Source organism: Hippopotamus amphibius, chromosome 12 (assembly GCF_030028045.1).
Source record: "Hippopotamus amphibius kiboko isolate mHipAmp2 chromosome 12, mHipAmp2.hap2, whole genome shotgun sequence".
NCBI classification, from domain to species: Eukaryota; Metazoa; Chordata; class Mammalia; order Artiodactyla; family Hippopotamidae; genus Hippopotamus; species Hippopotamus amphibius.
Window position 1 is genome coordinate 86,439,552 of NC_080197.1, and position 20,624 is coordinate 86,460,175.

A 20,624-nucleotide genomic window follows, 5' to 3' on the forward strand; every position below is an offset into this window, starting at 1 on the left:
ATAATAATCTATAATGGAAAAGAATCTATAAAATAATATATACACACATATATATAACTTAATCACTTTGCTGTACACCTGAAACTAACACATTGTAAATCCACTATATTTCAATAAAATTTTTTAAAAACTCTTCTATCTCTTGCTCTTTGAATTTTTTCCATTCGTCAATGCTGAAGTTTATCTTTTTTTTCCCCTGAATCTACTGAGATGAGCTAATCGTATGATTTTCTCTTTTAAGCTGTTGAAAAGATGTCTTATATAAATAGACTTATCTAATATTGAACCATCCTTGATTTGACTCTTTGATCTCCATGTTTTATTTCTTAAACACTACAGGGTTTGATTTGCTAGTGTGGAAGATTGAATTTTCCAGTAAATATCTCCACACATATCCATGGTATCTGCCATCCCACATGCTCCTTTGCAACATGACTTTGCCTCTCTCTCACCAAGATGTAGAGTCCTCTCCCTTGAATCTGGGCTGAGCAGTAAAATGCAACAGTAGGGACATGCATGCCTTCCAAGGGTGGATGAGAAGTTTACAGCTTAACATGCTCTTCTTGTGATGCTCCTTTTCAGAACCCAATGGCCATACTGTAAGAAGTCCAAGCTATGAGGAAAGAAGACATTGAAGTACTCTGGTCAACAGCCCGAGCTGAGTCCAGTCTTTCAGTTATCCCAGCCTGGGCTTTAGATATGTGAGCAAAGAAGTCTAGATGATTCCCGCCCCAAGCTTTTCAAATCAGCTCCCAGACATCTGAGTTCTTGTAGCTGAGGCTGGCATTTTTGGACAGAGATAAGTCATACATACTGTGCCCTAATTCATGATGCATAGAATGTACATATGCATGACTTTGTTTTATGCCACTAAGTTGGGGCAGTACTACATAGCAGCAGATAACTGAAACAGCTAGATTTTATAATTTTGCATCTTTTCACAAGAGAGGTTGATTCAGAATTTCAAAACACTGCCTTTGTCTGATTTTGATATCAAGGTTATACTAACTTTGTACAAATGAGTTGGGTGGCTTTTTATTTTAATACATGAAAATACATATAAAACAGAATCTGTTCCTGTGGGTTTGATAAAAATTAGATTTTTCTATTTCTTGAGTGAAATTTTCAAATCACATAGTTTCTAGAGAATTATCTATTTCATTTAAAATTCAAATATACTGTAAAATTATAATAATCCCTCAAGGTTAAAAGAATACCATAGCTGTATATTCTTCTTTGTGTTTCCTACTAGTGTGTGTGTGTGTGTGTGTGTGTGTGTGTGTGTGTGTACACACAAGTTTTACTAGAGATTAGGCTATTCTTAAGAAATAAGCTTCTGGTTTTGTTGAACCTTTTATATTTCCTTTATTTTGTATTTATTAATTTCTGCTTTCTTTTCATTATTTCCTTCCTTCTACTTTCATAGAGGGCTCTTTTTTTTTTTTAGTTGAATACAAATTTATTTTTAGTCTGTTTTTATGAGTTTAATGTAAATTTCTCTCTTACATCTGCTTCTTAGGAATTCCTACTATTTGCAGATTCCATGTTTTTTGTCAGCTCTATCATATTTATTTTAGAAATTATCTCAGAAATGAATATTCATCTCCGTAGACTGAGAATAAAGGTTCAGAGAAATGAATGAGGTCATCATTAGGCCTCTACTAACTTCCTACTATCAAGATCTTGCCTCTACCCAGTTTTTGTTTTTATATTTATTTATGTTTTATTCTATACAGTTTTATTTGAAAAAACATGCTTCCTCCCCTCAAAGGCTAAGTGTTCCATCTTTTCTCTGGATCTCCCACCCCCGCCTTCTCAATGACCTTGTTTTGTCAATTATCCCTCATTGCTTTATTCGGAAACTTTCCCTCTCTACTCAGGAATATTTTATTTCTTCCCTCTTTAAAAAAGCCTCCCTCAATTCCACATCCCTCGTTTAACTACTATCCCATCTCTTTCCTTCCTATCTGTAGATATAGATTCTAGAAAGAGTAGCCTCTGCTCAGTCACACTTCCCATCACACCTCTCCTGAACCAATTTTCTGCCTTCCCGCCCCCATAACTGCCACTGCACTTACTCTGACCAAGGTCACCAGTGACCACCTGGTTGCCAGACACCAAAGACATTAGCCAGTCCCTGTTTTCTCAGCTTCATTGTAGCTTTCAGCACTGTTGAGCACTTCCTCCTCTTTAAACTCTTCCTACGATTTCTATGCCCAAGCTCCTTCTTGGTTTTGACCCTCTCTCTCCAGTCACCGCTTCTCCCTTCTGTGGATTCTTCTTCCTCCCTCAGCCTTTAAATGCTCATGTGCCCTATGGCTCCATTACTGAGACTTCCCTCACTCTACATGATCTTTCTTGGCACTATCATCCACTTCCACAGCTTCAACTACTACTTTTAAAAGACTGTCTCCCGAATGTGTATTTCTGGGCCAAAGCTCTGCGGAGGCAGAGACTTAAATATGTAGCAGCCTGTTGGACCTCTTTACCTGCACGCTCCTTAGACCCTCAGGAACGTGACCACATGGAGCACAGCTTATTCTTTCCCAAATCTATTCCTCCTCTTTTTTCCCTATCTTGGGAAATTTTCCATATCTACCTAACTCCCCAAGTCGGAAATCTAGAAGTTATTTTGGATTCCTCCTTCTTTATCCTGAATGTTCAGCAATTGACATCTTACTTTCTCCCAAGTTTGCATGCATTGCCTCTGGTCTCCATTCTGTCAATGCACTGGTTAAAAGTGCTTTGCTTGGGACTTCCCTGGTGGCTCAGGGGTTAAGAATCTCCCTTCCAATGCAGGGGACGTGGGTTTGATTCCTGGTCAGGGAACTAAGATCCCGCAAGCCCACACGCCACAACGAAGAGCCCGGATGCCGAAACTAAGCCCTGACACAACCAAATAAATAAATAAATAAATATTTTTAAAAAGTTCTTTAAAAAGAAAACAACAAAGTACTCTGCTCTATCACTGCAGGTTCTGCAAAGGCTTCCCAACTAATCTCCCTGTCCTGGGTTTTACCTTTCTCTCCCTACCTGCTCCAGTCCGTTTCTTACATGACCACCAGAATAACCTATGTCGCAAATCTGAGCATGTTATTTGCTTGCTACAAACACCTCATTGGCCCTCTTTGGCCTTCTGGATAAAAGTCCAAAATTCTTAGCTTGACACATTAAGGCCCTTAGTGACCCGTCCTTGGCTCAGACCTCCCCAGACAGTTACCTTCTACTTTTCTCCCTTTAAACCTCGCATCCTAATAATGAGTTGCAGTTTTCAGAATATGCAACCCTGCCTCCCCACTTGTTGCCTTTCTCTGGCTGGTTCATCCTTCAAAACTCAGATGTTCAGATGTTACCTCCTCCAGCCCACATTCCTCACTATCCTCCCTCATCACTGGATTGGGTGCTTATCCTACCTGCTCCCACAGTCCACCTCTACTCGTAACCCTTAATATAGTGTATTGTTTTCCTATATCTACTTAAGGTCAGTGACTTGATGTTTCTCTCTCTCTAGCTTCAGTTGTTATCACAGTAACTTGTGCCTAGTGGGTAGGCACTTAATAAATGTGTGTTAAATATAAAACGTTCTCAGCTGCCTGAATAGCTTGGACTGTAATTCAAGGACCAGTTTCAGTGTCTGAGAATATGCACAATTTGATTAAAAACTCCCATTCAAGTTTCTTGAAACCAGGAAACGGAAGAGCAAACGAAGTATCACCCTAGAAAAGCGGAAACCCAGTCCAATTACAGATTAAAAAAAAAAGTAACATGTATGATCAACAGTTTAAAACTACCAAATGCTACATGGGTAGGAGGAAAACTAAGCTATAATTGTTCTGGACAAAAGCCTTATTAGTTTTCAAAACGACTCCTTAATCTGGCCTCCTTTTATAGGAATGATTTGCTATGACTTTGAATCTCTGTGTTAATTTTCCTTAGACCTCTCCAGGCATCTTTGAGTCTTACCATCTGAAGTTAAATTAAAAATTTATTAATTCCAATTTATCAATTCTTCCAATGTGTGAAGCATTAAACACAATCAGGCATCAATATTTATTAACACAAGACAAAGGAAACACATTCAATGAGTTAACAGAACACTGTCCAGCCAGGTGTTAAATTTAAAAATGTATATCTAGTCTAATTTCAAATAAATAAAAAAAAACTTTATACATAATTACACAGTACTATAGTTTTGAATCTGACACTGGTAAATATCTTGACAAAAAATAAACAAAACAGCATTTAGGACTAAAAAATTATTCTTATATCTTTACACTCTCTTCCTCTGGACAAATAACATGGCCCATCTACATATACCTAAACCAGAAATGTTGAATGAATGATAAAGAAAAGGCCTATTGTGTATTTGGAGCACTGCAGCTTGCTCCAAATACTCTTGCTTTTACATGAAAGCAGACAACAAAAACAACTCTAAGGCATAGATCATGTTGGAGTTTGAGGGTGAGATGATAACTCCTCTTTGCTTTAGTCTAAAGATTCCTGGATATTCAAGGAAAGTAATTTATTTGGCCAAGATATTGAGCACCATGCCTGGGGCAGAGACCTTAACAAAAAAATACCCTAAGGCCTCAGGCCCTTTGTTGATTCCACAAAAGCATTAAGCAAGCATTGCCCAGGGACTAAAGTTAAGGAGACACTCATATGACCAACAGACAGGCAATGGTCCCTAAACAGCCTGAGGCAGCACAACTTCAGGAGCACCTGGTACTAGGGAAACAGGGGCCCTTTATGAGGCAGGAAGGAAATACAAATTCACTGATGCCCAATAGCATGCTAGTCATTCCCAGGTTGCACTGATGCAGGAGATGGCCTGACCTACCTCGTTACTTCTGCTGAGAGGCAGATGAATAGGTTTATCTTATCTAAAATGAGGGCTTGCTATTCATTTAGTCCCCCCCACCTGGGATGAAAACCCAGAGAGAATGTGTTCCCCTGAGTTTTGGCAAGGCTGTTTCTATCAATAATGGCCTTTGGGGCCTGTCTTAAGAGTTTTACCACAAAGTTTCTACTTAATATGGAAAGACTAAGAGCATTGTGTTATCAAGAGAAAGTTTTCTTGCCAAGTCTGCAACAGACTAGGCATTAGGTCTGCAGATGATCCCACAAACGCCTCTAAACTTATGACTGGACTCTCTTCCCTTCCAGAGGATACTTCACCAGAGTTACTGGTGAAGTTCTCCAAAGGCCTGTCTTAGTTTTCTTTCCTCCGCCATCTTTTTCTGGCTTTGGGGGACAGGCAAAAGCTAAAGCAGCCACCAGGCAGAAAGCAAAAAAATAAGAGGCCTGAGAAATTACAAAACTAGATAATCAGCCTCTAAATAACTGGGAGTTGGCCATATCGTCAGATTAACGGAATATATTATTTGAAGGAATGAGTACAGATCTGCACTGTCCAATACAGTAGCCAACAGCCATGTGTGGCTACTGAAAACCTGAAATATGGCTAGTCCGAATTGAGATGTGCTTAACACACACTGGATTCCAAAGACATAATATGAAAAAAGAAAGTAAAATGTCTTATTAATAATTTTTTATATTGATCCCATGTTGAAATGATAGTATTTTTCATATACTGTGCTAAATAATATATTAAAATCAATTTCACCTGTTTCTTTTTACTTTTTAACAATGTGGTTACTAGAAATTTTAAAATGACACTCTAACCTGTGTAATAAGAATCATGAAAGCAACCCATAGGTAGACTCTGCCTAATATCTTTTTCTTAGAATTTGTGGATCATGGAGATGGAAGGTCCTTAGGGTCCCTTGCTTTGATTAGTGAATCATTAAAAAATGTTTTAAGAAAATTACTTTCCAAATAAGCAGGCTGTTTGCTCTGCAGACCCACCTGTTGCTAGTCACTAGGATTTCTTACCCCAATGCAAGTACTTTTTTCCTGTACATCCTAGAACCTCTCCCATCATGTGTATGTTAATGCCATCCAAAATGTTGAAAAAGAGATCTGGAACTGGAAAATGTCTTGAGGTCTTCCCTCTGTGGAGAATGAGTTGGGAGGAAAAGAGGATTAGGTGAAAGGGAGTCAATAAAGTGGCTTCGAGTCATGAGACTGTGTAAGGGCAGCCCCCCAGGAGTGCTGCCGTGGCGAAGGGTCTGGTCTCTGCATTATAAACCTTATTTTCAGGGTAATTACAAGTCTTAAAAATTGCTTAAAAACATATTTAGTTTACATGATGTTACAGTGGGGTAAATAATATGTATTATTAAAATAGTCTAAATAAATATTTACACAATAGACCAGAGTGGGTCAAAGAGAACCATTCTGATTTAACAAGTTAACTCTTGTTAAACTCTTCACTTGAGTATTTTTTTTAATTTTTAAAAATATTTCTGTAAGAAAAAAATAATAAAATTTAACTATATTCAAATACATGAAGTATCAGACCAAAGAAAGGAAACCTAGCCAGAGGCCAAACTCAGTCCCAGGTTCCACCCGGTTGGCCTGGGCACCGCAGTTATTTCAAAAGAGTTTCTTGCATACATCAGACTTCCCCTATTTCAGCATAAGCCTGGCTATTTTGGCAACCCAAATCGGTCAGTTCTGAGACATGTAATTACGAGGCCTTACACCTTTGCGTGACTGTTGATCCCACTGCCTTCCCAGCCTATCGCTCTTGTTCTTAAAATCCCTGCCCTCGTGAACTAGAAGAACAGAGGATGCTCTTCAGTTCTCGGAAAAGAGAAGCTGTCTGCATAACTGCAGACGCAGTACATAATGGGCCTGGAAAAGAGGAAATTCTAAATTCTTATGTAGTCACTCTAAATGTGAAAGACAGTTTCAGCACTGGGGGCCAGAGTGAGTTATTGCGGTTCTTTAGATTGGGTGGGATCTAATGAATCTTAGCTTTTCCTAACAATTTGATTTTTCAACTGAGATTTTTTAGTTTGTAGAAACAGGCTGAATTCTTAAAAGCTTAAGCTGATTCTGGGAATGCAAGCTTAGAAAACAAACGTAGGCAGCTTCAGTTTATAAAATACACCAGCCAAAAGAGACATAGTACAATGTGCAGCAAAACCTGCAAACAATTTGCACTGTTTAGTCACCTATTCAATTACACTGCATCCAGAGAATACTGAGATTCTCTTCAAGTAGAAATGTTTCTCCTTTCGTTGTTATAAGTATACAAGCCAATTCTTCAATTTTTTAGCTGAATTATGTGTATTCTTATTTACACGTTTAAAACACTGGTCAAAATGTTTTACAGTCAAGAATTATATATAGAAAGTAATTCTCATATTCAGTGGGTTATCTGATTTGCTTATGGGTCAACTGAAAGTAAGCCGAGTAGCTCCATGTTAACAAAACCCGCAGAATGTCTAACTATGGTAAAATGGCAAAATACAGTACAGAGTGGGGAACTGTGTAACTCAGACTACCCCCTTCGTGTGAATTCATTAAACTCCCTTACAAAATTCTAAAACAGCATTAGATAAAAATACAAGTTATGTACAACAGATGAAAAAAATGCAACATGCATGTACTCGCTTCAGGAACGTGCTGTGCACGCGATGTCAAAGCTCATGACTGAACAGACTTAACATTTTTTTCATTTGCCACCACACAATTCCCCTTTCCTGTGTGTCATGTGGTTGCAGAATCCCACAGGATGAGATGAAGGATACAATGTAGCCATCTCAGCTTATTTCACACCACTGGAGAGCTTGCTCCTAGTCAACGGTCTTTGGTCCTGTGGCTTTGCAGGATGGCCCCTGCAATCCCCACAAGACTGGTTACATGTTATACGCCACATAGATGGGGTCCAGCTGGTCAGCAAGGAAGCTGTCACGGAGGTGCATCCTCTGCTTCTCTCCTCTGGAGTTGATGGGGATAACGCCCGGGTCCACCACAACCACAACACCCACGATGAGGTAATGCTCCTCCAGGACCACGTTTGTCACTAAAGGCACCAGATCTAGGGCCTCCTGTTCAGAGCCACACAGTTCCACGACCACCACGAGCAAGTTGGTCCATGTGAACACGGCACTGAAATTTCAATGACATTCAGTTAAAGACATCTTTTACAGTGTCTGCCAAAGACTCATCCCCATTTCCCTGAGAGCTGCCTTCTCCCTTAGATCCAACCAGCAGGCTGTCAGCCATGTCTGTAATACTTGACCTTGCCCCTCTGATCACAGCTGATTAGCTGAGCCATTTAAAATCTCTTGGGAGCTTGAAAGTGAGACTGAAAGTTCTTAGCTGGTCACCTGAATTGAGGACATGGACTGGAATGTTCTGGGGTAGCAGGTGTGCAGAGAAGTACATAGAATGGCTCTTTAGGGAGGAGAGAAAAAATGAAGTGGATGCCCACGTGGCTCTAGAAAGCGAGAAGATGGGGGGTCCTGATGGCCCTCCTGTCCCTTCTTTCTGCTCTTCTTGAGATCCAGAGCTGGTCAGGCTTCTAGGAACCTCTGAGATAACCAGGTATTCCCTCCATGAACTCTCTTTTGCTTCAGTTGTTTTGAAGAGCATTCTTGATATTTGCAACACTTAAGAGCTCTGACTGAGATTATTATCTATATTCTAACACCAGACAGGAAGGGAGTTGGCCTGGCCTCATCTAAGCTCAGTGCCCCATACAAACGTCTCTCCTACTGTGGTATAAGGTAGAAAGTTGCCTTACATTCAGTGGGATTGCTGGGTTAGAAGTTCTGACCTGACTTGTGTTTTGTAGGGTTGAACTGCTTCAAAAAATAGATTCCAATCATTAAGAAAAAATGTACCCAATATTTGGCAGCACTGAAAGTCAAATGTTTAAAATTAGGGGGTAACCATGGCACCCAATTTCTCTGCGTTGTTCTTACACCTCATGGGCATTGTTCAGGTCTGAGGAGAGACTGACAAAAGCAAGACAAAGAAGCATCTGGAAGGCATGAACAAACCATTAAAAGAACTGTGGCTACTCTGCATGGAAAAAAAACACAAACAAGCCCGAGGAAGGACACACTAACTTAAAACATGTATAAAAATAAACTGGATGGATTCTTTACTGTTAAACATCCAGGATGAAAGCTGACAGGTAAAAGCTAGAGTTTTAGTTTTAAGAAATACTGAGTCATCCTGAGGCTGGATGATCCTTTATCAGGGACAATGCAAGGCGAACTCCGCACTGAGAGGGAAGCTGGACCAGATCCTTTCCACCTGCTTACCATTCGATAGTTTACAAAGCACATTCTCATGTGATCCTCCTGATAATCAGGAGGGAGCAGAGGTGGCATTTTCAGATGAGGAAAGCAGGCTCTGTGGGTGCGCTGCACCTTCCAGCTGGCTCTTCTGACCTAAAGTCACGGTTCTTCCCGCTACACTCTACCAACTTTCTAGAGGCGGATGACCACTTAGCTCCCTTCCAACAGTAAGAGGCCACCATTAAACACGACTCGGCCCCACAGTGAGTCCACGGAGCCCGTCTCCGTGTCTCCACGGCCTCGTCTGCCTCGGCAGACGGCACATCGCCGGACAAGAATCAGTCTGTCTGTTTTCTTGCTCCCCTGGCGTTCCCTGTCTGTCGGTGGTCTCTGGCCCAGAGGGCTGACTACAGATCAACTTTAACTGGTACTGCAGCTGAGGGGGAGCCTATCCTGTGCAGGGGACTTACCATTCCGCAATGCTCCTGTGAATCCGAGACACTGAGGTCTCAATGTCGATGGGGTGGTACCGCAGGCCTCGCAGCTCCAGTGTCTCGTCCAGAGCTCCCACCACGTACAAGGCGTCATGACGCTCTGATGGGAAGAAAAAGAGAAACCTGGTTCATCAGACGTACTGGGTGTACAACGTTGTTGGAGTCAAGAGCACAGGATTCAGTCTGCCTGCCATGTCAGCTGGTGCCACCACTCACCAGCTCTGTAATGTGGAGCAATTAACTTCAGTCTCTGAGTCCTGCCTCCCTTCTGTGAGACAGGGGTAATCGTAAATGGCTTCTGCTAGGATTAAACTCATGTAAGGGAGTTAACAGGATGCCTGGTACCTTGCAAGTGCTGAAGAAATTAGCCACTGTCATTACCATCATCATCACGCGCCAGGAACGGGGTCTAGTGCTGGGGAGACAAAGATGACAAAACGCCCTTCCTGCTCTGGACACGCGATGTCTGGGGCAGAAGCACACACAGCAGATGTCCCATGGATGGACATCAGAGGGGATGTGGTAAGCCCAGTGACCTGAGTGTGCACAATGGGCGAGGGGTGCAGAAGACACCCCACCCCTTCCCGAGCTCAGCTCAAGGGTTCAGAGAAGGAAACGCTGAAGCCACGCTGAGCTTTTAAGGATGAATAGGAATTAGCCAGGTGATGGCTGGGGAGGGGAGGAGGGGAGAAGTTTTGAGATGGAAAAGAAATGAACATATGCCATTGTTTCTTGACGTCTTCAAGGAATCCATGGAGAGACTGGTCCTGGTTATTAACAGGCTTGTAATCCAACAGGATGTGGGACGTGGCAGAAATCAATCTTTTTTGTTTTTGTTTTTTTTTTAAAGATTTTATGCACACACTGTATACACAAGGCTGGTTTATGTCTATATAGATACTGATAAGAAGAGAGATGATTTACAGAATATTTTCAGGGAAAGGAAGATTTCTGAAAAATTTAGTAAAACAAAGTGCTAGAAGCTGTTGGAGAGAGGAGGATGAGGAAGGCCAGCAGAGCTCCCATCGCACAAGAGCTGACAACTGTGGTAACAAAAACAACAACAGAAACACAGTAGCTAATGTCTAGAAGTGCTTTCTGTGCACTTCCAGGCACCTGAGGGCATTATGTCATTTAATCTCACGTCATTTCCACAAGGCAGGAAACATTATCACTCCCATTTTCCAGGTAGGAAACTGAGAGGTTGAGTGAGTGCTCAGGGTCACATAGCAAATGGCAGAGGTAGGCTTCAAAACCAGGGCACCTGGTGAGGGATGCGTCCCTCACCTCCAGTATGTTATTCCACTTCCCCAAGAAACAAGGAGACGCTATGGAGCTGCTCAGTGGGCAACAGATGCAAAGGGTGAAGGAGAAATGACCTGGCTTCAAGTCCTGTGAATTACCTGTGCCAGTTCTTGATGTGTATGATGCAGTCAGTGTTGGGCGTTTTAAAATGGCCATTAATGCTGTCAGGAAGGTAGCAGACAGATGGCAGTGAAGCCCTGACTACCCCCTGGGCAGAGGATGACTGGGGGCTGCTTACACCAGAGCCCTGCTAAGCAGTCTTGTATCCAACGTGAGCCACCGAAGGGACAGAGCACTTCAGCAAGTCAGCTCCTCTCCACTGACTCCCGCTCGCAGGGCTTAGGAAAGAGGGACTAAAAGATGAAATACCTGTCCCAGGAGCTTACTGAGGGATGGAGGCAGCCCCACAGGGGCTGAGGGCCCATGTCCTGCCAGAGGCATTTTACCCACCACACAGCGCATCTCTATGACTGCCTGGCCGAGCTAGCCCACCGTTCAGGGATGCTGACACAGGACCCTGGTGCTTACTTCCTGGGTCCTCTTCGAGGGGCAGTCTTACTTCAAATGAATGTAAATTCATGTATGGGTTCAAGAGTTGCAGAAGGGAATAATTCAATACACACACTCCACAATCCAAAGGCAGGCTGTGGAAGGCCAGCCTGTGCTAGGGGCTGAAAAGCCCAGCAGGACGAGGGGGAGGAGCTGGTGAAGATACCTCCAGTGGCCGCTGTGAGCTCGGTGCGGCGGACGAAACCCAGGTATCCTGTCCGTGCCCAGAGGGTCTGCGCAGCATCCCCAAAGCTGAGGCGGGTGTTAAAATGGTCAGCTTGCAGAGTCTCACTGTCATAGATGGTGTAATAGCCACTGGCTGTGTGAGGACTGTTCACCCAAATCTACAACAAGAAAAAGCACTGGTCACACTCTGCCAGATCACTTCAGTTCTCTGCGGACAGATTATTTTGGTTTTTTAATCTCATTTTTATAACAACAACATGGCTACAACAATAAAGGCAGCTATCAGTTATCAAGTGTTTACCACGTGCTGAACAGTACTTTATATGCCTTAACCTTCACCAATCCTGACATATATGACATGACAATACAGTTCGTACTCCTGTTATTCCCATTTTACAGATGAAAAAACAAGGAGTTAAGTAACTCGCCTAAGATGCAGAAACTAGGAGACCCAGACCCAAGCCTGGGTGGCCACAGAGGCCGTGCTCTTAACTTTGAGGCTATGCTGTCTCCCTGGCTTATTTCTCAGCCTTTTTCTGAGCCTCACAAGTGCATCAAGGGATCATTTCTGTGCTCTGAAACTAAGCTATAAAAAGCCTGCAGGAAAACAATACAGGGTATTTGAATTTACAGTGTAAACACAGCAATAGCCAACAATGGTAGTAACACTAGTATTTACTGTGTGACAGGCACTGTTCCACGTGTATTACAGACACAGGTATTAATGCATTTAATTGTCACACAAGTCAACTAGGTAGGTGCCGTTATTACTTATGGTTGAGGAAGCTGCGGCCCAGACAAGTTAAGTAACTTGCCCCAAAACAAGAAGCTGATCACTGGCGGAGCCCAGGTCATCTGGCTCGTGCATCTACAACACTGCTTCCAGTGAGCTATGGGATGAGATATCAGTGTCTCTCAGAGATTTGGGGGAAGAAAAAGTAAGTCTTTTAAATATTTTTATACTAATACAAAAATGGATACATTTTGGAATAAAACAAAATGTGTATAAATTTAAAAAATGTAACATTTGTGGCTCCTTTTAGTTCTACTCGTTAATAGGTGGGAACAGGTGGGATTTGTCCATTTTCCTTTTCAGCTAAGGGAATGTCAGAGGACCAATCTGGGACTAAGTACTAGTTTGGGTGCCTAAATCTTCACTCCATCCTGGTCTCAATCTCCCCTTCTGTCCATTTCAGTTTTGAGCCGTACAGAGAAAGATGAAAACTCTCAAAAATCCACCATGGGGGAAAAGCTAAATCCACAGTTTCCTGACTTCTCAAATATGAACCCTGAAGTCTTTCACTGCTGACTTATCAGAGTAAAGAGGAAAATTATACATACCTCTCCCAGGTGAGAGTCTCCAACAGGCCCTTTGGTCTCTGGATTCACAATAACTACTTTCACTCCGGGTAAAATCTAAGAATCACAGAGAAAACACAAAGACTGGGTTCAATTAAGTCTAATCACCCTATGAAATGCAGTTCCCCGGCCCCTCCCTGCAGTGGGGAGAGGGAGTGCTACGTAGGCAGGAGCTGGGATGGCGCTCGCAGGATTGTGCTGGGTGGAGAGAGAGGTATAGCAAGATTCGACCTCAGAAATAAACCGGGGAACCAACCAGTCTACCACCTTCTCAAAGGGGTGAGAAACCAGACCGGCAGCAGCTCGGCAGGAAGGGGACAGACATCACGTGCGGGACCTCCCTCAGGAGGGACAAGGAAGCAGCGGGTGCTGGCTGAGAGAACAGCTCGCCGGGCCTCTCCGGGCACCCGTCCTCTGTCCCTAAACCTCTACTTTTCACCTTGGGTTTCTAGCGTCTGTGGTTACTTGAGAAGCTCACATATCTAATACCCCTAAGGAAGGAAAAGGAAGGCCATTCTTGCTTGTTTGGGCCGGGCACTGCGCTGAGGCCCCTAAGGAGCCCAGCCACCGACAGAGGCAGAGGAAGGGCTGACAAGATGGTAAGAAGGTCAACCCAACTCCACTTGGAAGAGTTTAAACAGGAGTGAAAGCGGAGTACACTCCCCATGGGGCCGACCCCGCCACTGCACAGCTGAGGCAGGACTCCCTTTCTCTTCCTCGCCCCCTCCTCTGCCTTTCAGGGTTACTAGAAGGTATTCTGAGGCATCACCACTCTCTTCAAAAGGATGAGAAACTTGATAGCTTATGCTGATTTGATTCTCTCAATGTTAGCGAATTGTTCAAAATTGATACAGACTGAAATCCACGTTGAAACCTGACCCTCAATGTGATGGCAGGAGGAGGCGGGGCCTTTGGGAGGTGATCAGGACTCTGCCCTCATGAATGGGATCTGTGCCCTCCTATGAAAGAGACCCAGAGATTCCCCCTGCCCCTTCCGCCACGTGAGGACACAGCAACAAGATGGCCATCTAGGAACCAGAAATCCCCCATCAGAATCTGCCAGCACCTTGATCTGAGACGTTCCAGTCTCCTGAAATGTGAGCAATAACTTTCTGTTGTCTATAAACTACCTGGTCTATGGTATTCTGTTACAGAAGCCTGAGCGGACTAAGGTAATAATAAAATGTCACCTTCAACAGTTTAAGGCCTCATTCTAACCTAATAAATCACTCTCAAATATCTTTCATTTCTTCCCCATTTTGATTTCTCTTTCAACTTTAAATATGTGTATGTCTTCCCTGGCTCTTAAACCACACCCCATGTCACCCTATTTTTCCCCTTGTAACATTTATAAAGGCAGAACTAGCTCTTTTTAAGTGTTGCTAATCTCTTCGCTTTGAGTATAATGAATACTGAATACTTTGCTGGTTCGTCAACTAAGAATAACATGTTGGTAGGATTTTAAAAAATCAAATCTAGTATTCTTCTTACTTATGTACCCATATGAATTTGAAAGTACTGGCTAAGTGAAATTTGTTGAATTATCTCCAGATGTCAATTCAGTCTTACCCTGGGTACTAATATATCACATGGCTTCAGGTTTCTTTAAAACTAACAGACAGACCAGCTTCCCAGTGGTTAACAGAACAAATTACCTTTCCAGACTCTGAGAGGAGCAAACTCTGGGGGGCACCCCGTTCCACAAGACGAACCCTGCAGAAGAGCAATATTTACTACATATGAACCTGAAAAAAACCAACAAAATGACTGCACCACATCTACCGCAGCTATATACACTGCCTTCCCAAACCTCTAATCTATCTCTTCACATTAGAGCAGCGTTTCTCAAACTCAGAATTACTGACATTTTGAGTCAGATATTTTGTTATAATTTTTTGTGAGGTGCTATCCTGTGCACTGTCAGATGTTTAGCAACATTCCAGGCCTCTACCCACTAGATGTCAGTAGCATCTCCTTGTTGTGACAACCCATGTGTCTCCAGACACTGTCAAATGTCCTTTGGGGACAAACTCTCCCCAGGCTGAGAATCACAGCACTAGAGACGCTCCACCTGTGCAGGCTGGGTCAGGGCCATGGGCCATACTGTGAGCACAGCCCTAGTCAGTAGGATTTTAGGAAAAGGTCCCAGAGCCCTCAGCCAGGAGCTCCCCTTGGGGCATAGCTACAATTCACCTGTGAGCTGATGAGGAGGAAGGTTTTTACCTCTGGGGCTCAGATAAAGTGTTGTTTCAAAAACCCTACTCTGCCTCATTTATCTTGTCTGTCTCAGTTGTTTTTAAACTCCCACAGGAAAGAGGCCATCCATTTTAGTGTAATTTATGTCAAATGTCACTAAATACCAGTATTACATTTTAATATTAAAGAACAGTGCAGCAACTGTGAGAATTAAAGCTGTCTTCTTATAAATGTAAATCTTATTAGGTATTAATAATGAAAATGAATTCCTTCCCTCTTCCCATCCCCCCAGAAGACACAAACAAAAGGAATGAGGGGGGAGAGCTGGCTTTCTTGAGGCTCAGAACTTTTTATGCTTAGGAATGCTAACAGGAAATAAGCATAACAAATCTACGATACCTGTCATGTCTTAATGATTTCAGATCTACATACACAGTAGTTGGATCAGGCCCAGAGGTTCCCTAAAGAAAAATAAATCAATGTATTGTTTATTGAAAATTAACTGAATGGCACTTCCATATTTTACATTTTCAAATCAAGAAAGAGATAATTTAGTCACATACATGAAAAATCCAAACTCTATTCTGAACGCTCACCCTGTCTTCAACCAGATGAGGCAGGGCTGTAGAGAAAGAGACCCCTGGCCTGGCTTTCTCCTCATCTTTCTTTCCTTTCCTCTCCCAGGAGAGTAGGCTGGGGGCCGGAGCAGCACTGAAAGGTTACCAGGCTGAGGAGGGTCCTCATCCCTGGACTCAAGGCAGGGATGAGCTAGACCAGCACCGATGGGATTTTCAAAACCAACACTGGTCCAAGCTGGCAGCGAGGGGCCCATACGGGGCTCCAAGGTTAAAGCGTTACGATGCTGCTCCAGAATCACCCGACCACAAACACAGAGGACCTCAAAGTATCCACCCATGTCCGCCGCCTTCCTTGACTCTCACTCTTGTCCATGCCTGGACCTGCCTTATGAGCTTAAGAGCTACATAAAGTTAGACTCAGTTCTTTTCTGTTATTTCAGCCTCTTTTCTGTTCTTTACCCCCCCAAGATAACATGGCAAAACTGCCATCTGGCTGGAGAGAAGAACCCAGGCTTATTTGTGCTTCTTTTGCAAAAAAAGGTGTAAAAGATGGAGGAGATGGAAAACAAAGGGTAACATATAAATAAAATTCAAATAGGACTCAGAAATCTTCCTGACTCATTGTCGCAGACCATAAAACCACTACTGACAGTTAACATTTACATTAGCACTCAACTGCCAGACACGGCTCCAAGAGCTTGGCACCTAGAAACTCAGTGGTTCTACAGAACGACCCTGTGTAGGGCAATACTATCGTGTTCATTTTACAGATGGGCAAGATACAGCACAGTCAAGTCAAAGTAAAAATCCCAGAGGCCCACAGCAAGTATGTGGCAGCCTGTGCTCTGAGACCCCCACACAAGCAAGATTTCATGACAGTCACCTGCAGACATATCGCTACGTTGACTCTTGATCCAAAAGTGGTGCTGACAGCCCGAGGGGACAGACCAATGTCCTTGAAGAGCTTGGAGAAGGACTGCTGGAGAGCAATGCGGGGCCGCTCCTCTGCCACCACCACACACGTCCGGATGCAGGAGAGGTTGATTCCCCTGGTCTGTAAGACACCACGCACAGGAGCCAAGGTCAGCAGGATCACAGAAGCACTGAATCAGCAGGGCCACTGCGCTACCTCTTTGGGCAGGAAAAGTTAAGGAACTATGTGTTTTCACCTCAGCCAGAGAAAGGATACCACCTTTTCAGAAAATGCCAAGGCATTCCACTCAAGTTATCACCCACTGGTCAACCTGCTCATTCTCTATTTCTTTCCTCTTTCACCTAAAAATCTTAGGTTCTTCAGCAATATATTTTTAATCCCTCTTCATTTCTGTACCTTAGATTGCTCTCTATTTCAAAACGGAGAGATGGGACTGAGAGAAAAATAAACTTAGCAACACAGAGATCTAATCTCTTGTCTCTTTTTTCATTCTTAAGGTTACTTTACTAAAGAAAATTCTGTGTCTTCTGACTGTCTCATATGCCATTTAGACATATGATTGTTGGATACACTCATGAATGAGCGACCTTATCTCTAGGGCAGTCCCCAATCTCTAATATTTTCAGGTTGCAAATTCTATTGGGAAGAATCCTCTTGGAGGTCACAGTTCCTGTTCATCTTCACATAAAGTCATTTCTATTCAGCCTTCTAAGCAGTTTACATTCCTCTCCACAATGTACAAATAAGTAAACCCTGAAAGAGTGCATTAAATTAGAAAGTGAAAGAGGCAGACTTCCTGAGGTCTAGCTTCCTGCTAGAAAAAAGCAGGCAGATATGCCTGGCTGGTCCTAGGTAGGGTATCATCACGCCTGGCCCGTTTCTCTCAGGACTGTCTCCTGGCTACAGCTGCTTCTTACCTTCAGCACCTCCACTTGGTTTCCAAGCCCCTTGGTGCAGAGCTCCATTACTGAATAGGAGCAGAAAGTGTCTCTTATTTTGTACTGGTTGACTGTGGAGAGCCAGAGGAAAAGGTTGTTTTCCAACTCCATAGGAGGAATTAAGATGGACTGGTGACCTGAATAGACACTGCAGTGAAAAAAGGCAATAGCTGACATTATCAATTCATCCTAGAACAACCAGCAATTCAGCAAATATTTACTGAGCACGAAAGACAGGGTAGGGTCATATTAGATATAAAGGTCTAAGAATCAGCCTTGTTCCTATGCAACTTACAGGACACAGTAACTACAGAATAAAGCAGACTGTGGAAGGGGGTAACTGAGACGTGAACAAAGGCCATCAAGATCACAGAATGACACGCAAGTCATTCAAACTGGGAACACAAGGGGCAGCGGGTGTTTCACCGAGTACGGGACAGCGGAGCTGGGGCTTGAAGAATGAGTAGGGATTTGACAGTGGCTGGAGGAAACAGGGAAGCTGGTGAGGGCATTCCAGGCAGAGGAACAGCATAAGCAAAGGCATGGAGATATGAAATTACATGGTGTGGGTAAGGTCAACCAAAATCGTATTCCAGTGTGAAATACTAGAGCACAGGATGCCTGGGGTAGTGGTGAGAAGTGAAGCCAGAAGGGTCAGGGCCAAACTGTGAAAGGACTGAACTATTACTATAGGAAGGAGTTTAGAATTTATCCAGCAGGCAGTCCCTACAGCTTGAAGTTGGGGTAAAGCTAGTTGCATGGAGCGGGGATTGGAGACGTGAGTCACTGAAGGCTGAGAGACAGTTAGGAGAGGCTGCAATAGTCCAGGTGAGAGAGGATGAGGGCTTGAACCCTGACAGTGCAGCCAGGATAAAAAGGAAGGAATGTTCGCGTCCCATTTCATGTGTACAATCTCCAGCCATGAATCCCCAACTTCCTAAAACTTGAGTGGAGACCAGCATCACTAGGAGCCCAGGAATCCTGTGTTAAAAAAAATGCTGAAATTGTGGTCTTCACCTCTGGAGAGCTAGGGAAGCACCTCTAGGGACACCCCATTAATTTTTTTTAAATAGACCCCTTGGCAATTCTTATGTATAGATAGGTTTAAGAATAATGGAGCCAAAGGATATGACATTTAATTCGATGTGAGACATAAAGATATAGAGTTGAAGATAAAGCCCAAGTTCCTAGCGTGGGCCCCTAGGTGGACAACCCCATCCTAAGAAGAATGGGGACACAGAAGGAAGATGCTGAGTTGCGGCATCTGTGAAGCATTCATGGAGATGCCCATCAAGGAGGTGAAAATGCAGGCTGAGATGAGGACCCTGGGAGGAGAGTGGAAGGAGTTGGGATCTGCTATCCTACAAGTAACAGTCTGGCCAATGTGCCACTTTCCAGCCACATGCTGTCACCCATCTCATTACACTCCTTCTTGCCAAGCCTAGGGGGTTCATTCTGGCTGACATAGCATGACATGTCACCCAAATGTCATCCTTTTACTTGGCTCTGCTTCTAAAATGAGAATGACAGGATGGAGCACAGAAGAGGAAGTAAGATCACTGCCCTTTTGTCTGAGGCATGAAACTAACAGAAAAGAGGGAATACAAACAAAACCAGACAAACATCAAAGCTACATTAGGTACACAAATTCTGGGAAACATCAGCATTTTATCAAAACTTTACCAGATTAAGGGAGCAAACGGAAGGATGAGATGGTCATAGCCCCAAAGATACTCCCATGCATTCTGTTTCTTTGCTTTTCCATGCCTACCTGCAGAGACACCAGAGTGCAAAGCCAAGTCCACAGTAAGGGTCAAGGCAGATGGCGATCTGCCGAGAGGAATACAACTCACACTGGAGCTTGATGGCTCTACAGAGAGCATTGACTGCGGAGTGGGACATCTGGAAGGTAAGGAACACGAAACAGGATGGAACTGGCATCCCACAGGCAGAAAAGTAGCTCTAATGATAGCTTTGAGAAGCTCTGATTCCCTCAAACTCCTCAAAATGATGCATATTTTTCATCTTCAAAAAGCCTAATCTAACTGAAGGTAAGTCTAAGTCTATATGTTCATTTGTCAATATTGAGTTTTATGAAATACGAATCTATGCCTTCATACTGGCTTTAACTATAACTTGTATTATCTGTTAGCTATGCTACGTTCAGAACAATTCATAACACAAATTCCTTGGGATAACTTATTCCGGAAGAGCCAATGCTTTTATTTAAATATAGCAGAGGCCCTTGATCCTCCGCCTACTGGTCTCTGGTACAACCAGCTGGCCTCTCCATCTGAAGTCCCTGGGGCAGTGCTCATCTCTATTTTCTGCAGACTTGGCATTTTACCAGTATCCAGCGAGAGAGTAAATATATCCCGACTACTCTACCTTCACTCCTGTAAGCATGCCAGTTGTGGAGACACTAAAATCAAGATATGCCAGCATCTCAGGAGTGGGTGGTTTATACAGCTGAGGTAACCTTTTCCTGGGTAAATCATCTGCAAGGAAAAGAAAAAAACCTGATGTCAATCAGACATGTTGACAACAAGGTCCTACTGTATAGCATGGAGAACTGTATTCAATATCCTGTGACAGACCATAATGGAAAAGAATATGGAAAAGAATCTATATATGTATAACTGAGTCACTTTGCTATCCAACAGAGATTAAACACAAATTGTAAATCAACTACACTTCAATAAAATTAAAAAATAAAATCAGACACACTGGAACTCGAAAACCACTGCTCTTCAACTGGTCTTCTGTGGCTCTGCTATGGCCACATTTAGCTTCTGGGATTTGCTAAAGCTTAGGCTTCTTTTATTTAACCAACCAGCTCACATATGTCACTCCTAGAGGTGGGCTGGGGTTGAAGGTACCACTAGACAATATAAACAAGAAAACGACATCAGGCAGATGTATTT

At 43.2% G+C, this 20,624-nt stretch overlaps 1 protein-coding gene across 4 annotated transcripts in view; it reads right to left on the bottom strand.

Annotated features, from left to right (window-relative positions):
* Positions 1 to 4,036: 4,036 nt before the first annotated feature.
* DIP2B (disco interacting protein 2 homolog B) overlaps positions 4,037 to 20,624 on the bottom strand; it is a 215,580-nt gene continuing 198,992 nt past the window's right edge. For all 4 annotated transcript variants that reach the window (XM_057703044.1, XM_057703042.1, XM_057703040.1 and 1 more), the window contains 10 exons: positions 20,089 to 20,198; positions 19,472 to 19,602; positions 17,680 to 17,848; positions 16,712 to 16,882; positions 15,650 to 15,711; positions 14,710 to 14,767; positions 13,037 to 13,111; positions 11,676 to 11,853; positions 9,632 to 9,755; positions 4,037 to 8,022 (listed from right to left, as the gene is read on the bottom strand). In XM_057703044.1, the coding sequence (XP_057559027.1) occupies positions 7,770 to 8,022; positions 9,632 to 9,755; positions 11,676 to 11,853; positions 13,037 to 13,111; positions 14,710 to 14,767; positions 15,650 to 15,711; positions 16,712 to 16,882; positions 17,680 to 17,848; positions 19,472 to 19,602; positions 20,089 to 20,198 (1,331 nt within the window). In that variant the 3' untranslated portion in view covers positions 4,037 to 7,769. The remainder of the gene's footprint in view (positions 8,023 to 9,631; positions 9,756 to 11,675; positions 11,854 to 13,036; positions 13,112 to 14,709; positions 14,768 to 15,649; positions 15,712 to 16,711; positions 16,883 to 17,679; positions 17,849 to 19,471; positions 19,603 to 20,088; positions 20,199 to 20,624) is intronic.